The sequence below is a fragment of the Sinocyclocheilus anshuiensis genome, unplaced genomic scaffold (genome assembly GCF_001515605.1).
Source record: "Sinocyclocheilus anshuiensis isolate Anshui unplaced genomic scaffold, SAMN03320099.WGS_v1.1 scaffold1885, whole genome shotgun sequence".
In the NCBI taxonomy this organism is placed as follows: domain Eukaryota; kingdom Metazoa; phylum Chordata; class Actinopteri; order Cypriniformes; family Cyprinidae; genus Sinocyclocheilus; species Sinocyclocheilus anshuiensis.
In genome coordinates this window covers 849,424-868,076 of record NW_015542322.1, presented here as the reverse complement: position 1 = coordinate 868,076, position 18,653 = coordinate 849,424, and the positions used below count along the sequence as shown (strand labels likewise).

The 18,653-nt window shown below is 38.4% G+C and overlaps 1 protein-coding gene across 1 annotated transcript in view; it reads right to left on the bottom strand.

Annotated features, from left to right (window-relative positions):
- The window catches only part of LOC107690932 (bifunctional heparan sulfate N-deacetylase/N-sulfotransferase 2-like), a 77,263-nt gene that overhangs the window by 7,943 nt on the left and 50,667 nt on the right, over positions 1 to 18,653 (bottom strand). Inside the window, exons 2-5 of the mRNA XM_016489361.1 lie at positions 4,099 to 5,508; positions 1,781 to 1,868; positions 1,531 to 1,685; positions 1,325 to 1,423 (exon numbers count right to left, since the gene is read on the bottom strand). Coding sequence (XP_016344847.1) covers positions 1,325 to 1,423; positions 1,531 to 1,685; positions 1,781 to 1,868; positions 4,099 to 5,133 — 1,377 coding nt within the window. The 5' untranslated portion in view covers positions 5,134 to 5,508. The remainder of the gene's footprint in view (positions 1 to 1,324; positions 1,424 to 1,530; positions 1,686 to 1,780; positions 1,869 to 4,098; positions 5,509 to 18,653) is intronic.

The window sequence follows — 18,653 nt, the reverse complement described above, 5'->3', positions numbered from 1 at the left end:
TCTCCCACTCCCCCCTCCCAAATACACACACACAGTCACTTTAATCAGTCTAAATAAGCTCTTTTTGCACTACAAATCATTATATCTGCACTGTTGTTTACTTCACTGGTTTGCACTCTATCTGCCGTGTGCTGCTTTATATATATATCTTTTTTTATATATTTTTTTACATTTTACCTTATTTGTATATTTGTATAGTTGTATTTTATATTCAATCTGTATATCTGTATTTATGTTCTACTGTTAGTGTTATCTGTATGCACCAAGGGTCTGAGAGTAACGCAATTTCAATTCTCTGTGTGTATGTGCTGTACATGTGGAAGAATTGACAATAAAGCAGACTTGACTTGACTTGACTAATTAAGATTTTTTAATGTTTTTGAAAGAAGTGGGTTTTTTTCAAGAGAGATTAATACTTTTTTTATGCAAGGATAAATGATTGAACTTTCTGTACACCAAAGAATCCTGAAAAAAATGTATCATGGTTTCCACAAAAATATTATCCAGCAAAAACTGTTCAATGAGGATAATAATAAAAACCATTATTAATAATTGGGCACCAATAATAATTAAGAAGCAAATCATCATATTAGAATGATTTCTGAAGGGTCATGTGACAAAGAAGAAGTAACGGCTGCTAAAAATTCAGTTTGCCATTATATGAATATATTTTAAGCACATTTTAAAATATATTAAAATAGAAAAGTTACTTTAAATTACAATAATAATTCAAAATATTACTGTATTTTTTTAAACAAATAAATTCAGTCTTAGTGAACATTAGATGTCTTAAAAAAAATTAATACATTTTTCCAAAATGTTGACCATTAACCTTTTTTAAGAAATGCTGTAAAAGTGTATGATACTTAATGAATTAACTAATTTTGATGAAATAAAACCTTAATGTAAAGTGATACCATTATTTTTTAAAAGATATTCCATGCAGGGAAAGATACCAAACATATTTGCTCTGAATTAAGGCGTCAGCATAGCCAAAAGGCAGAACTGTTACAGTTTATAATTGACACATTAATACCTGCCATTGTTGACAGCGTGCTGCATGCATTAGCTGTTAGACAGCAATCATTACACACGTCTTAAAAGCACCTCTGCTGAGCCACATGCATTCACATGGATGTCTTTATCCGCTGCATCGCACAGTTTTTGAGCATTTTGCACCATAATCATTGCATCGAGATAAAAATAGCATGCATCCTGTGCTACATTTTGTTGCATTTAGTCTAGCTGTTCTGCTAGACACTAGAATGCACCCAAACAGACACATAGTTAATTGGAGGTACTGTAAGTGCACTTGAGTTCCCACCTGTATGCCATTGTGTATGAAGCCTCTGCGGTAGCGGGCAGGCCTGAGATGAGGATACTCTTCTGTGCTGGTCACCTTGATGCCCGGGATCCCATGCTCCTGAAAGAAACATTACTTTACAGCCATGGAAAACCAATTCAATATCATGTATCAGAATCGAGAATTGAACAGCATATTATTTGGCATGTATCAGGGCAGATTCTGACCAGTGCAAACTGTCTATTAAGTCTCATCTGTTCTGCGAGTACGCTGACGTTGTGGAAGAGATGAGGCTGCATGTGACTCCACATATGCGGGAACCACCAGAACTCCTGCCGGTGTCGAAGCAGGGTGTCATCACCCTCATCTTCCTCATCTGTACCTGAAGAACAAGACCAGAAAGAGACGATAAATGAGCGTGTGGAGGTGGAGATGGTTTTATCTCTATAACTCACACAACCATCAACTTCATCATACCTGTATGAAAAAACTTGCCAGAGAATCCCAGGTTGAAGGTGAAATTAGGTACCAGAGAACGGAGTTTATTTTGTGTGTGAAGCAGCGCCTAGAGAGGAGGGAGATAAAACATTTCAGCTGGCACAAACATACATAATCTAAATAACATAGATGCTGACTGATGAGCATCATTATTTTAGGGTATATGAAGCAGCTAAGGGTGGGTGGAATTAATGTTATATCACAATATGAGTCACAGTGATGATATCTTGCAGAACAGTTAGCCTTTTTGCTGTAAGTTAACAAAGACAATTGTAGATATAGTGAATAGCCATGTGTTAAAACCTATTTTGGATAAGCATTAAACTCTGATTGGATAAGTCACATTCAAAACTGTGACCGCACATCACTTCATTTCTGTATTAATATGGCAGATGCAACATAAACAACAGTAAACAGCTACACTTTATATTCAGGTTCTTCCTCATACTGACTTGGACACATTTTGCCCTCTATTTATGCATTATTCAGTGTTTTGTTTTCCCAGGTGTAAAAAATAAAGTGGTTCTGATAGCCACACAAATATATCTAGCATTGTATAAAAGTTTCAGGTTGACATTTCTTCCATCACATAGTCTACCAGCAATAATGGCAGCCCTAGTTATATCAAGTATATTATTTTGATATTATACACATGCAGGTTGGAGAAGAGGTAGATAAAAGAGGGCAGATCTTGCAGAGACAAAAAAGGCAAGGAAGATAAAGGGTGAAAAGAAATAAGGATAGAACAAAAGATGAAAAATCATAGCTCTTGCCAGGGGGAAAAAGCGAGGGAAAGAGAGAGAAATGTTAAACCAAAAACCTCAGGCATGACATTGCTTTTGGTGTGGTGGGCCACGCAGCCCCCTATGAGAACTTATCTGCCCAAATTAAAAAGTGAGCCAGTCTAATTAGCCCCATGCTAGCCTTCAGCGAGAGCTTTCTTTCACTCTCAGGAGATGGGAGAGAGGGAGAGAGAGAGGGGTGGTGAAAGAAGAACACCATGCTCCACTGCATTACAAACAAGCTCTCCCTCTCGCACAATAATCACGGCTCTCTACAAACAACGGCAGAGAGAGAATACATCTCCCTGATCCGTATTAAGTGTGCTAATTCATTAGCTTCAATTCAGTCATGGAGGAGCTCTGGGAGTGTGACGGCCGTCAGAGAGAAGCTCTGAGAATAAAGAATTCGGATTATTCAAACAAAAGATACCTTTGATGGAAGACAAACTGGGTCAGGTCTGACTGATGTCTAATTCCCTATCCACCCCACAAACTGATGATTTCATATCAGCAAATAAGATTTTTTTTTTTTTTGTTACATTTTCTCATAAAAAATGGTGGTTGCTGAGACATTTAATGTGGTTTTGCCTGTTGCTAGGGTGATCTGGGCAGTTGCTAGATGGTTGCACATTGACTCAAGTCATAACAGCCACCCACAAGTCTCCATGATATTCCATTCACTTGAAATGACTGAACTCTTTGGTTCAATGCAAGTCTATGGGGATAGGTTTTTCATCGGCTACCATGGGGGAAACAAATCAAAATCTTAAAGGGATAGTTCACATTTACTCACCCTCAAGTTATTCCAAACCTGTAAGAGTTTTTTTTTTCTGTTGAACACAAAAGAAGATATTTTGAAGAATATGGGTAACCAAACAGTTGATGGTCCCCACTGACTTGCATAGTATGGAAGAAAATAATATGAAAGTCAATGGGGACCATAAACTTAAAAAAAAAAATGTATCTTTTGTGTTTAACAGAAGAAATAAACTTGTATTGAAACAATTCTAGGGTGAGTAAATGATGACAGGATTTTCATTATTGGGTGAACTATCCCTTTAAGTCTGCTTGCTTAAAAGTAACAGCACACCTCAACAAGCGTCTCAATTAACTTTTTTTTTTGGTTTAACATTTAAAATTTAAGTCATAAATATTAGTACTTTTATAATACAATTTTATTTTACAGTGAAATATTACAATAGTAAATTTTCATATCATATTTTTTTATAGTCATGTTCATATATAATCAGAAACATTTGGGCCAAATTTTGCAGTACAGCAAACCTGAAGCTTAAAAAAAATCGCATTTCACAATACAAACACTATTTATTTTTTTTATTATCAAAAATCGTCATTCAATTTTTTTCCCAAAATCATATAGCCCTGTCACTTAATATGACTAACAGTATCAGTGATGGTAGTTTTGGCAAGCACTCAATGTCTTACACCTGGAAAAGTCAGAATAAATTGAATCACACTTGGCGAGCATATCCAATAACTTTTTAAGGCTCATACCTCAACATCTGCCACTTTCATGCGTGTCCCCTCCTTCCCAACAAAGATGTCATCCACATCCACAAGCAAAAATCTGTCCAACGAGAGGCTGAGCCTTCTGCCAGTTAAATAACCCACAGCATCCACGAACAGCAGCTTGTGCAGCCAAAAAGACAAGCTACCTCCAAAGAACACCCGCTGGATCCCATCGTGAAGACCTAGGTCCTGCATAACCGTAGCCAGCAGTGCTCTCTGTTGGTGTGAGTGTGTTGGGAGCTGATTGGGTTCTGCTGGTTTGGGGCTAGCTAACAGCACAGGCTCATAAGTGCTGTGGTTGGACAGGAAGATGGTCCAGTTGTCCGCAGGTAAAGGGCCAGGTTCCAGCTCATTAGGTTTGGTGATGTAGAGCAGGGGTGCAGCAGGGTTGACTTTGTAATCCCAAAGTGGCAGGTTTGAACGCAAGAAGAGAGGGAAGCCTCTAAGCTGAGTGCTGGATGGGGAGTTTTCATTTGCCCGATAGAAGCCAATGATTCCCACTCCATAGTCTTGGCAGTATTTATCCAGTAACTGGCGGTTCCATGAGTCCAAGTTGACGTACTTGAGCAGATTCTCATAGACGATGAGGGTGTATCGGCCACGACCTCGCCAAGCCAAAGGAGGCATGTCCCCCTTCCCCGGTGCAATTTCAGTGTGGTAATGAAAGCGGCTTGACTCTAAAATGGCTACGATCTCTTGTCCAAGTTGGGAGTAGATGCTTTCCACAAAGAGTAACACCACAGGCTCCATCCGAGAGGTGTCTGTTGTCCTCGCCGAGTGTCGCCGTTGGCTGACCTGTGATGGCAGGAACAGTGGAGTCCTTTGTCCGCCACCAACTACCGATGTAGCTACACAGTCCCCCAGTGGTAATGGCACAGGGGCCTCCTTGATCTTGGGTCCAGCACTGACGTGATAAGCCAAGTAGGCCATGGAGAGTAGACAGAAGAGGATGAGTGCAAAGATCAGGTGGTGGAGACCCTGGTGCCTGACTACTCGTGCCAACTTCCTCACTCCAGCCATAGCTGTCTTGGCAGGAACAGAGAGAGGGTGGCGCCTCACTCTGGTAGGGAGGTAGAAGACAAAGAGAGCAGCAAGCAGGGATTAAACTGGAATCAAGTTGTCCTGCCAGGAAATGACTATTGACTCTAGGTCACCATGGCCCCCATAGCCTGCGACGGAATCGCCGCTCCGGTGTCTCTCTTTTTGTATGGTACTCCTCTCATCCATATATCAACCCTATGCATAAGTAGCTGAAGGCATCATGTGAAAAGACAGCTCATTTGTTTGTTCTTTAGGGTGTTGTTGCTTTGGCTTAAAACCTTCAGCCGCTTCATGTATCTGCTTGAACAATCAAGGCATGAAAGAAACGTTTTCTAACAGAACCTCCTGTTCATCCTGAAAGAAAAATGAGGATGGGGGAAAAACAAAAAATTACAAAGTTAGAGTGATCAGAACTAGATTTTGAGCCAGATTTTGGGCAGTCAGAGTCGACAGATATCACAGAACACCACGTAGTGTATGATGGGTACAGATTCTGATTTTTATCTTCAGACTATGATTCTATGGATATCAAACATGTTTGTAATTTTAAGATGATTGTGTTTAAATTAGAACACATTTTCATTTGCCATGCATCTTCTAGTAACAAGGCTCATGTTTCTTTGTGATCAAACTACCTGCAAGTCCACAGCCATTTAGTATATGATACCCAGATCTTCTCTGTAACCATTTACAAACTTGGCAAGTGTATGATGTCTAGTGTTTTAAAATATGTTCCGATTTCATTGCATTCCAGCCTTAGGAGGAACAGTTCACCCAAAAACTAAAATTCTGTAATCATTTACTCACCCTTATGTCATTCCAAACCTGTATGACTTATTGGTGGACACATATGGAGAATATATGGTTTGTGCTTTTCCATGCAATTACAATGAATGAGAACTGAAGTTTTACAGCTTTAAAAAAAAATACCATGATGCTTCAGTCCCCATAGATTGTAATTGTATGGAAAAGAGAAAACAATACATTATTTAAAATTTCTCTATTTGTGTTTCATGTAAGAAAGTCATGCTGCTTTATAACAACATTTGGAATGAAAAAAAAATGTTTACATGAACAAGAATATGCTCAGAACCATAAAAAGTCCACTTGTTTTAAAAACTAGATAATGCATAGCAAGTCTGCATGCATGCATAGTCTACATGCATAGCGAAATTTGTATAAAAATATTGGTGCACAATCTGTTTGTTTTTTTTATTAAAAAGTTTCTGGTTTTTACCTGATAAAACAGCACTGTTTAATGCATTTAATCCATGTATGACCTTACAAACTGTCAGATTATTAGGCATAAGGTTAAGATATGTACATAAACACACTCACTGACGACAAAATTATTTTTGGGGTAAACTAATCCCTTTAATGATATTAAGACGTGACATTTTTACAACGTCTAGACTCTGGATAAGCTCTAGGTACATACTCATGAGGATAGCATAAAAAGGTAATCCACCCAGTACATAAACACTCACATAAAGTGTCACAAAATAAATGTGGGAATTTCAGAATGGAGTCGTGTTGCTATCTGAACTGTACCATGCACTCTCCTAACCTCTGAAACTCCAGGTCGAAATTCCAGCCTCTCCCCATCCCAGGGGCCAACATAGAAAAGAAGGGACCACACAGTATCTCCACAGAGAGAGTAATGTAGACAAGCCATCTGCTGATTTTTCCATTAGATGACACACACACTCATACTCACAAAAACACACCCCTACCCCATTAACACTCAATGTACCCATCATCAAATCTCCCTTACAGTCTACATGAGACCTTTTCCCAGGGATCCCAAAATAACTCCACCCCATGCCATCCCTTAGTCATGCTCCCTCGATATAGGCTTTCAGGTATAACTGGAAATGTGTGAGAGTGCTAGTGTATATACATACACAAAGGAAGAGGGCGTCAAATATGAAATGTTAGTATGGGACATGGTCTGTTTACCATAAGCTAAGTGGTGTCCTCAATATCATGTGATTACATTTGGTCATTCCAAATTGCACCTGTAGAGAAACCTGATGCCATGAGAAATGGGAGTTGTAGCTAAGTAGGCCAAGCGACAACCCAAACAAGTCACTCTGCCACTGGCATTATCACCTTTAATGCTGCAATATTAACCTTTGCTAGCATTACCTTCATTCAAATGAGCTAAAAACACATGCAATGTAATTTTAGGGCGCCTGTATTCAAGAGGCACAGTGAAAAATCATTAAGTTTGACACACTGCATTAAGCTTCCATTAAGTAATGGCTTAACATTTTCTCAATGCCTTTATTAGTTAAAAAGTGCAGAACAAGCTTTGGACGTGAAGCTGTTTCTGCACCAGAGATCCAGTTTCAATGATTAATCTCAGAATGGCTGAGCATGAAGAATTTCAGAGATCATAAAACATAAGCTGACTTAGCAGTTTTATATTGCATTATAACATGTAAATGGATCTTTCCAGTTGCCAAGAATAACTTTGATACAGAACATGACGGCAATAAAATGCACCACAATGCTGATGCCTTATCTGAGGATGCTTCTTTACTTCGTATGTAAGCTTTTGTTGCACACAGTCTAGTCAAAGAAGCTTTTGGAGATGATTTGAACAGAAGAAGTGCAGCCTGTGACCACAGCGTGGAGCGAGAGCTTTGTAGTACAGCTCTACAGAGTCTAACGCAGAAGGGCAGAATCAGTTCAGCCTGAGGGGTGCCTGAGGGCCGCCAGCGTCATGACACGCATAAGCAGATGACATTCTGCAAGAGTCCTTAGCGCAATCTCTTCCCACAGCACTCGGAAACACTTCGAATGATTCGGCACACATATTCCATTTGACTTAAGTGTTGACTTACGGTTTCTTTCTTTCCTCTATGAAATCACTACCCGGGCCAATAGGGTTTCTGCTCTGCCAGTGTGTCTGGCCAACAGGAGAACAGCTCTATGGGACACTGTTCTTTATGACTGCTGGAAACCAATGGCTCTGTGGAATGTCTTACTGGCTTTATATAAAGACAAAGTGTCACATGCCCTCTGGCTGATACTTGATCCCCAGGTAACATAAGGACAATGAATTCAGCAGGAGCCACTAGAGCTTTGATTCATACAACTGCGTCTGAGTATTAATGAGACGAGTCACTTAACTGATGAAGAAAAGCCATTCATAAAAGCTTGAGGCATATTAGAAATAAGGTTACAGGCTACACTGCTAGAAAAAAAAGAGACGACACTATACTGGGGATATTTTTTGCATTTACATTTATGCATTTGGCAGAAAGGGATTTACATTGCATTTAAGGAACATATTTTAGCAGTTCTTGCTTTCTCAGGGAATTTAAATGCTTACCTTGGCATTGCTAATACCATCCTCCACTGTTTGAGCTAAGGAAAGGCTATAAGGCATTTTGCTTTAATAAAATTACATACAACATACTGTTATGTAATACAATTTAGTTAATTGAAATGTGCAATATATACAGCATATATATAAATATATATACTGTATATATAAAATTTTAAAAAATAAATAATTTTAATATATTACTTTTAATCTACAATGTTTATTCTTTGTTCATTTTTATTCACATCTATCTTTTATTCATATATTTATTCATATTCAATTAACTAGTGCCATGCCTCCACTAAAACCATTGTAAATATATTATGCATTATCTTTTAAAATAAAAAATATATATCTATAGTTTTATGTAAAAAAAAACAAATTATATTGTATTGGACAGTATATTTTTGTATTATTAATGTACACTATTACAACTACATGCAGGATTTTTTATTCTGTTTTTTCCATTTTTATTCATAACATAGCAAGAGGACAAAAAATAAGAAGAAAGATGGGTAAAACATGCGAGTTCCATAGCTAAATGTATTGTTTCACGTGCTAACCAATAATCGCCAAGTCCAACTACATGCATTAACTGGAAGCACACAATAGTCTACACAATCACTAAAAGAGATACAAAGCCATTTTAAAGAGCTTCTGCTGGCTCCAGACTTCCCAGACCCTAAATAAAAACACAAACAGCCATTTAGAAAAATGGGTCTGTTGAATCAGAAGGATGCATGGCAGCACATTTCATTTGGAAAAAAACAAACAAACAGGTATGACGGACAAGAGCAGGAAAAAAAGAGCAGATGGCAAATGTTACAGAACAAGGATCAATGAATAAACAAGGTTTAATCTTCCATCTCTCTATCTTCTAAAAAGCCAAGATAACTGCTCTCATTAACTACTGATAAATATTTAACAGTGGAATATTAGAGTTAAATAGGTCTCCATTAGTTAGGTTATTCATCACAAGACTTCCAAAAGTGTGAGAAAGGAAAAGATTTAGTAAGAGATAATGTGTTAATGTGAAAGTGAGGAAGTAGAATTAATCTACAGTAAGATAACTGTTGTGAGGTGTTTATGAGAAACAGCAGTATGTATTCACAGACAAGGTCACATATAAGATAAATGTGCCCACCAGATGGAATGAGAGTGTAACAGTGCATGAAAGAGACAGACGTGGGTAAATAGAGTAAAATGTATTTGAAGTACATTTTTTTCTTTTTGAATATCCAGTTTCACCCAGAAATATGGGTTGCGAATGCCGTTTGATGTTGACATTAACCTGGGTTTTGCAGGAGTCGACCAGGCTCAGTCAGATTTTCTTCACGCACACAGTAATCTGACCGCCACGTAAAAAAACATCTGCAAGCACCTCAAGAGCCAATATTCACCAATCCCCTGTCAAGAGTGTGTTTTCATCTGGGCCCAAGCTAATGCTGCCTTATACCGGCAATTCACACACATACACACACTCGACATGATGAAGGGCTTCTTTTGGAAATGATGAGCTGCAGAGAGCTGAGAGAAGGTGAAAATAATTGATGGTGAAAGAGTGGAAGTAAGAGGAGGGATGTAGAGGAGACAGTGTGCATGTTTGGGCTTTTCAGGAAAGGACATGTGTCAGCATGTCCATAGAGGGAATATCAAAGCTGGTATATGTACATACTGTATTTGTAGTTGTACCACTTTTAACATAACATTGAAATGGTGCTCTGTTGCCCTGAGGTCATTTATCAGTGACAGTAAAGACATTTATAATGTTTATATATATATATATATATATACACAGCACTGTTTCCATAAAAAATACTAAGTACCACAACATTTTTTCAATAATAATAAGAAATGTTTCTTAAGCAGCAAATCAGCATATTAGAATGATTTCTGAAGAATCATGTGACACTGAAGAGTCTGGAGTTTGGAGCTTTGCATCACAGGAATAAATTACATTTAAAAATATATTAAAATAGAAAACAGTTCATAATATTTCACAATATTAAATTTTACTCTTTTTAAACAAATAAATGCAGCCTTGTTGAGCAAAGAAAAACAACTTAGCTACAGACATTCACGCATGCATTTATTAGACTATCTTTCTAATAAATCATCTTCCTGGAAATTACCAAACACAGCAATATTTTTTTCACAGCTGGTTTGACTGCATATTCAAAACTGGACTGACTTGACTGCTGTACTTGAGTGCCGAACAGGGGCGTAGCCATCATTTCAGAAGTGAGGGACACAGAAAAGCAGCCTTGCTGAGCAGAAGAGCCTTTTTTTAAAACATTAGAAAGTATTACAGATCCCAATTTGAACACTATGTGTGAATGTTATAATAAATGTATTAACAGAGCTGTTGAAATTATTATTATCATTATTATTGTCTTACTTTTTATTTTATTTTACAGAACAACAGTAAAATTACAATACTAACATTTATGAATGTTGATGGAGTTCTTGCTTTTTCTTTTATTTTGGCGGAAACGCGTAGGAAGACCTCAGCGCTTCTTTTTGTTGACAGCAGATTTATAAATGAGTCTCATTTAGAATACGTCGCACTTATCGCATTGTCACATGCCTTGTAAAAAAATCATAAAAATGTGACTGAGCAATGTCTTGTTCTTTGATTGTTACTTTCAGTGCACAGTGCGTGCAGTTTTAAATAAGGAGACGAACAGTGAGTACCAAACAAACTTTGAGCTTTTTAATCCACTCCGTGCAGCCGCCTTTACATGTGACCAATCACTCCCGATACCCGCCAATCTCTCTTGCCGTAGTACCGTAAATTAGTGTCGCAAATATTACACTGTCTCTGCAGTGTATATATATATATATATATATATATATATATATATATACTTGAACCACTGAACATTACTCTAGCATAAACACAGAGGCTGCTGCATTTCAACACATATGACACTTATTGCACACTATACAACAAAATTTGGGAACAAAGTGTCCATTCTTCTCAGACAGCCCATACCAGATTTTAAATTCCATTCTCTCATAGGGGCAGCGATCCGCCTACACCCCAGACGAATTACAAATCCATTCCTTCGCTGAGATTGTCGTGCTCTGTCTTTATGGACTTTCTAGAGAGGGTGTCCGCCACTGGAATCTCCTTTCCTGGCCGGTGTGTGATGGTGATGTCATATTTCTGGAGTTGAAGAATCATTCTTTGAAGTCGCGGCGGAGCTGCAGCTAGAGGTTTTTTCATCACGGATTCAAGCGGCTTGTGATCAGACTCCACTATGACTTCACGGCCATACACATACTGATGAAAGCGCTTGCAGCCGAATAAGACCGCATAGAGCTCTTTCTCTATTTGAGCATAGCTAACTTCACATTCAGTTAGTGACCTTGAGGCATAGCTGAGCGGCTTTTCGTCCTGAAGCAGGACTGCCCCGAGGCCATATTTTGATGCATCCACTTGAAGGTGCAGTTCTTTCTGGGGGTCATAGTACGCAAGTACTGGTCCAGGTTCCTTAGTTATGAGGGCTTTCATTTTTTGGAATGCATCATCGTGCTGGGAATCCCATATGAACTCACTGGACTGTTTGAGCAGCTGACGAAGTGGTGCATTAATGTCCGATAAGCAGTGTGCAAACTTGGACAGATAATTTACCATTCCCAGGACTGTTTCGAGCTCTGCTTTGCTCTTTGGTGGCTCCATGTTTTTGATTGCTGAGACCTTTTCAGGGTCTGGCTTGATTCCTTCACCGGATAAGCAGTGACCAAAGTAGCGAACTTCAGTGGCACTCACAATGCTTTTCTCAGGATTGAGTTTCACGCCTTTCTCACGAGACCTTTGTAACATCGCGTGCAAGTTGTCATCATGCTCCTTTTTGGTTCGTCCGTAAATCAGAATATCATCGACGATCGCGACAACACCATTTAGACCTTCGCATGTCTCGTCAGTTTTGCGTTGAAATTCATCCTGAGCCGAAATTATGCCAAATGGAAGACGCCGAAATCTGTAACGTCCAAATATGGTGTTGAATGTTGTCAGCTTGGACGATTCCTCCGTTAATTTTATTGCCCAGTACCCTGAACGGGCATCTAAAACACTGAAGTACTTTGCACCCGTAAGCTTGGGCGTGATGTCTTCTATTGTTGGTAAGGGGTAGTGTGGACGCTTGATCGCTTTATTGAGGTCGCGGGGATCTAAGCATATTCTGAGTTTGCGGGTTCTCGGTTTTTCCACGACTACAAGTGCCTTTACCCAGTCGGTGGGCTCTGTTACCCTTGCTATGACTCCTTGTTTCTCCATATTTTGCAGCTCTTCTTTCAGTCTACCACGTAAGTGCTAGTAATGAAGTGCTCTTCATTAACTGTAAGCCTTTCTACTCGCCGCGGGAGTTTTGCTCCTTCATTCTCGTAAGTGTGTACATTCCTCCGCAAGCACACGTGAGCTCCGCTTTACAGAAACTCGCTGATCAGATCACAGAGACAGAACAACAACACCCGGACTCTGTTTTAATCATTCTCGGGGACTTTAATAAAGCAAATCTCTCCCGTGAACTACTCCATTGCTAAAAAGGCACAACAGAGGTTGTACTTTATTTGCCAACTTAGGAAATTCAACCTGTCACAGGAGCTGCTGAAACAGTTCTACTCCGCCATCATTGAATCTGTCCTCTGCACTTCTATAACTGTCTGGTTCAGCTCAGCTACCAAATCGGACCTCAGAAGACTACAGAGGGTAGTCCGGACTGCTGAGCGAATCATTGGTACAGCCCTCCCTTCTCTCCAAGAACTGTACTCATCCAGAGTGAGCAAAAGGGCTGGCAAAACTCAGTCTACATACTCAGTCTACATTTCAATTTGCACATAATGTACCTGTATATCTGGCTGTAATTTAGTGACTGCAAATGCTGATTTCATTTGATTACATCTTTATTATACCTGATAATGAGCTAGTTAAACTTAAGAGGGCTAATCAATATACAGTATATTTCAAGAAACTAAGACTTAATGTACTCCACTTTTTCAGTTGTTTAAAGACTGAAATACATTTTTCATTTATATTTTAAGTGTAAATTCATTTAAATTTAAAATTATTAACTCAAACCAGGTATTACACACTTTACACACATAAAAAATCTAATTTAAATTAAAAAAAATATGTTCCTGAGATTCAATATATTTAACATGTACAAACATTACTACAAACTAAACCACCAGGGTCCTAGAACTGCGGTCCTGAAACTGCAGCCTCCGGTTGTGCAGGAACACCCTTCTCGTATCAAAATGCCCCATGTTTGTTTTCCTCCCCGTATCAGTAGACAGTCCCAATATACTGATATATTTAATTTATGTTCCCAATTAAATTGTCGGGATGAGTGGAGGCACAGAAATCTTAATAGACTTTACTTGGAGCTTAAGTACATAAAAAAATCGAGTACTTTTGTACTTTCACTCGAGTAAAATTGAAAACGGAGTACTTTTACTGGAGTAATATTTTATTATACGGATCTGTACTTTTACCCAAGTACTTGATTTGTGTACTTCGTCCACCACTGCGCTTGTGTGGAACACGTCCGCCAAGCGGACCACCAGCATACACTTTCAGTAGTATAAATACAAGTAGTCTGCATCCGTGCTGTCTGCAGCTGTCCGTGTACTGAAATATAACAGAGGATTTAGCTATCCAAATTGTTGACAACATCTATGCATTATCAGTTGCATTGTCTAAATGTATGATATAAAAAAAAAATAGTGAGGTCTTGTTTGCTGTAAACACTTAGGGAGTGTTTGTAAACCGAAATCGCATACTGCTTAGTAGGTACTACATTTGAATTTGAACGTACTACTCGACCGTTAAAAAAGTACGTTCTATATAGTATGAATGAGAGTAGTATGAATGGAATTCGGACGTACTACATCCGCCACGTTGATGTTGTCACATGACATGCGTCTTCACAACATCCAGTACAATCACCTATTTAGCTAGCAAATTTTACCTCAGAATAAAAAAGTCATGTCTGTGAACACCATGCTAGAGGCTCATTTGGAGCAACGAAATAAAGTAATTTATTCTTATAAATAAATGCATAAAAATACACAGGACAAACAAAAGACATGAATCAATGAATAAACTTGAATGAATACATAATACACAATTGGATAAATAGAGAGAGAGAGGGAGAGAATGAATACATACATCCGCAATGTTCATCTCGCCTTTTTCTGGGTCCGAATAAAACATCAGATCATGCACAGACTATCCTGTCTCTTTTCATTTAAATCTATATTTATTCACACCGGCTCTTGAAAACCTCTATGCGAACACACTTGCCCGAAAAAGTGCAGGGTACGAATTTACGTGATATTAAAAGTGGGGGGGACACGTCCCCCGCGTAATCTACGCCCCTGGTGCCGAATGCACCTCTTTTATCAATACCATAGAAAACCTGGTATTCTTATTTAATATAAACCAAAATGAGTGTATTCCGACATCCTTAATGGACACAATCACACGGCACATCATGCTCAGGAAGACTTCAGTTTCCACATGGCCAGATTCCCGAATACGACTCATCCTGTCTAACTGTGCAGGGAATAGAACACCATTTCATATTTGTGCGAGACATTGCATCCAAATCAATACTAGCTCAGGCATGATGGAGGGCATCTTCCCCAGGGTCTTTCAGTAGCTGCCTGTGCCAGAACAAGCCTGCGGTGGAGACGTAGCCACAAGGTCACGAATATTTTAGTGGAACCTACACAGGAGTCAATGCCCGCAACGATTCACCCCACCCATGTCTACCACCCCGTCCCGATACAGCTGTCAGTCAAATAAAAGATGACAAGAGTAGCGTTCACACCCTTAACGGCTGTCAAATCCATTTTGGAGAACACTCCCTCAGACAGACACAAAAACACAAACAGCTATTAGAGCTGTCAGCCCCCATTCACAGACGGAGCAACTGACAGTATCTCTCCCCTCCTCTCAACAGTCCCTCATAAACACATTAATGCAGACAAACAAAAGACAAGAGTAGCAGGTAATCATTCCATCAGAGGAATATAAATCAAGCTCAGCGCAGCATTAAGAACTAAAATCAATTTCAATCTTCTTGCTTTTAGCTTCCCTTCCTCCTTTACAAAATCTCCTTGGTGATGGATCAATCACTCCGCCCCTCCTCTGCGCCCTCCATCTCTGAGATATTGTATTAGGAGTTGGATTTCTCGGAGGTTGAACGCTAACGGCCTCTCGGCGGTTCGGATCGGGCTCTTAGGAGGGGACAGGTAAAGAACTATAATCCTTTTATAGGCGAGTCTGAGTTAGGATATACTATTAGCTAGAATGGCTTGACTATTCTGATTTATAGCGCAACGTGTCCAGCTCACAGCCAGGGGGAGTTGATAGAAATCAGCAGTCAATCAATTCAAGCCATTGACCCTGTATAATCAGGTTTAATGATTTAGAGAAAGCGAGAGCGAAAAAAAAAGAGAGGGAAAAAAACAGAGAAGAGGGGAAAAGAATGTGAAAAAAGTAAAATGCTCCAATGCTCCAAAAGTGATCCAAAACTTAGTGAGATACCCAAGTAGACATTTTACATTAGGCAGCCATGTAATTTTAGTATTTTTTTTAAATAGTTTTTATTAATATTATTAATTTTAATTTTTTAAATTAATTTTTCAATTAATTTTTTGTCATTTTATTATTGTACAAAAATTATATTTTTTTGTTACTATTGTTTTTTGTAATTTTATTATTGTACAAAAATTATATTTTTATTGTTACTATTGGTTTTTAATATTTCTAAATAGTTTTAATTATTTTTATTTCAGTTTAACTTATTTAAGCTTAAATTTTAAGTTTATTTAATTGCAAATTAAAATATTAAAAAATATTTCATCTAATATTTGTCTTATTTCAATTAAAAAAATTAACAAAAATGTTTGTAATAGTTTTCGTTTTATTTTACTATATCAACACTGGTAGACAGCATAATTATGATATTTTCTAAGTAACAAAAATACAGTATTGCATAAATCCTTCACAAAAAAAACAATCCAGAATGCATTATAATTGTGAAATATGTTATTCAGCATCATTAACAGTAGTTTAATATTATTAATATTTAATATTATTATTTCACCCAAAATGTCTATGTATTATATGTATGTTGTGCTTACAGAATCACTAGAGACAGCATAAGCAGAATATGCCTGCTTCATTGAAAAATATTGCCTGATTGTGATTGCTAACGTCAAACTCTGAGACTTTAAGGGTTGGATGAATCTTGCATGCTCTTCACTAGAGTGGCGTTATTTGAGCTATGAGTGACTTAAAGGCAGGGTATGTGATTTTTCAAAAACACTTTAGAAAACTGATTCGGGCCGAATAACAAAAACTTGTAGCCAATCAGCAATAAGGGGCGTGTCTACTCGTGATGTGGAGGAGAGAGCTTTCAGTGCATGGGACGGACATTAGCCGAGCCGAGCGACAGAAAGATAGAGATGGCGGATAAAAAACAAAAGAGGAAAACGTCTGCGGAACGATAAGGCAAGAAGTAGGACCCGTGTAAATATCGGATCAGCTTTCCAGCGCTGGAGAGAACTCAAGGAGCGGAGGCCTGCGATCGGACGCCGAGGTTCCTTTGTTTCTTCTCAATAGGTGAGTAACACCGTGTCTACAACAGCTAAAGTTTGCCTACACTGGATGCGATCAAACGACCGTTGAAAACCATTTGAAATTTGTGTCAGCACATCATAAATAGAACCTGGCAGCAGTTTTCTGTCGGGATTTGTTGCGCCGCACCGCTCACGTCCGTAGACACGGTGTAACATTGGTTTTGCTTTGTTTCACAGAACTAATCGTTGCCTGGGTTGCTACTTATATGTGGGGCGGAGCTATCAAAATAGGGGCAAGACCCTTTTGGGGTAGGGGCATGTTTGTTTTGGTGATTTCAAATATCAACATTGGTTACCAGAAATCACTTACTCTGCCTTTAAGAGAGTCGCTGCCTACGCAGGGTGTTTTAAATCGGCCAATTATATCAGGTTCCATGATGCTACCTATGTACAGCAGGCACTAGGTATGGAGACAGCTCAAGGTTCTGGAACAGATAACAAGGGGAAAATAAATCACATTTAACATGATTCTGCAGTAGAACAAGATTAGCAGCTCTGTATGTGCATGTACTTTATGTCTGAGATTAGATAACATCTCTAACTGCGTGAAAAAGTCCCTTGCTGATTACCAGTGTGATGATCAAATATGAAATATTAAACTTGCAATGCATGACATTTGTCATAAATTACAACCTAAATGAAGGTTTTAAATATGATTTTTTTTACATTTAAAGGAAGAAAATGAATTCATTAAAAAAATGGGGGGGGGAAATGATTCTCAACAGAGATTGTTTTTTTGTCTTGAATGATGCCAGGCCAAGTATTTTTGATGAGTTTTTGAATGACAAATTTATGAATGTCACATAACAAGAGCAAATGCTAATATAAAAGTAATTTTCTGTGGTCAAATGCCATGAACACTGTGCTGAAGGACAAAAGAAGCTGGCCAAACTTGCTGAAAGGAAAAAAAAGGAAATTAAAGTACACCGTTCATAAATCCTCTATGGCAACATAAAAAAGATAAAGCACAGATGCTAATAAATTTGCATTGTAAATCAAAGATTTACAGCTACTTGTAAATCTCTTCAGAGAAGGGTACGAATTATGAGGGGGATTAATGTTTGATCCGCTTAATTAAGGCTTTAACACCATCCCCCAAAAAGGGAGTCAAAACAGAAGGTTGGAAGCAACCTTAAACATAAATATTCTTTTAAAATATAGGTATATCGTATGCGTCAACATGGTTTTCAAAAGTTTCAGTAGCCACAAGTTAGTCAAGTTAAGATTAGTCAGACCGACATTGGCGGACAGAGGTAGAGGTGGTGTTGGCGTTGGCCTGAGGTGGTAATCATGGAAACAGAAAGAGTTAGTGTTTTAGTCCTCATATAGCTATGCATTTTAAATTTATAGTGGCTCTCTTTCGAGACAATTGACCAAAAATTTTGATGGCTCATCCTGCACTACACTAATTTTTTCATCCAATCAGTTGCTCTCTTATAGGGGTCATATGATGCGATTTCAATTTTTCCTTTCTCTTTGGAGTGTTACAAGCTCTTGGTGCATAAAGAAG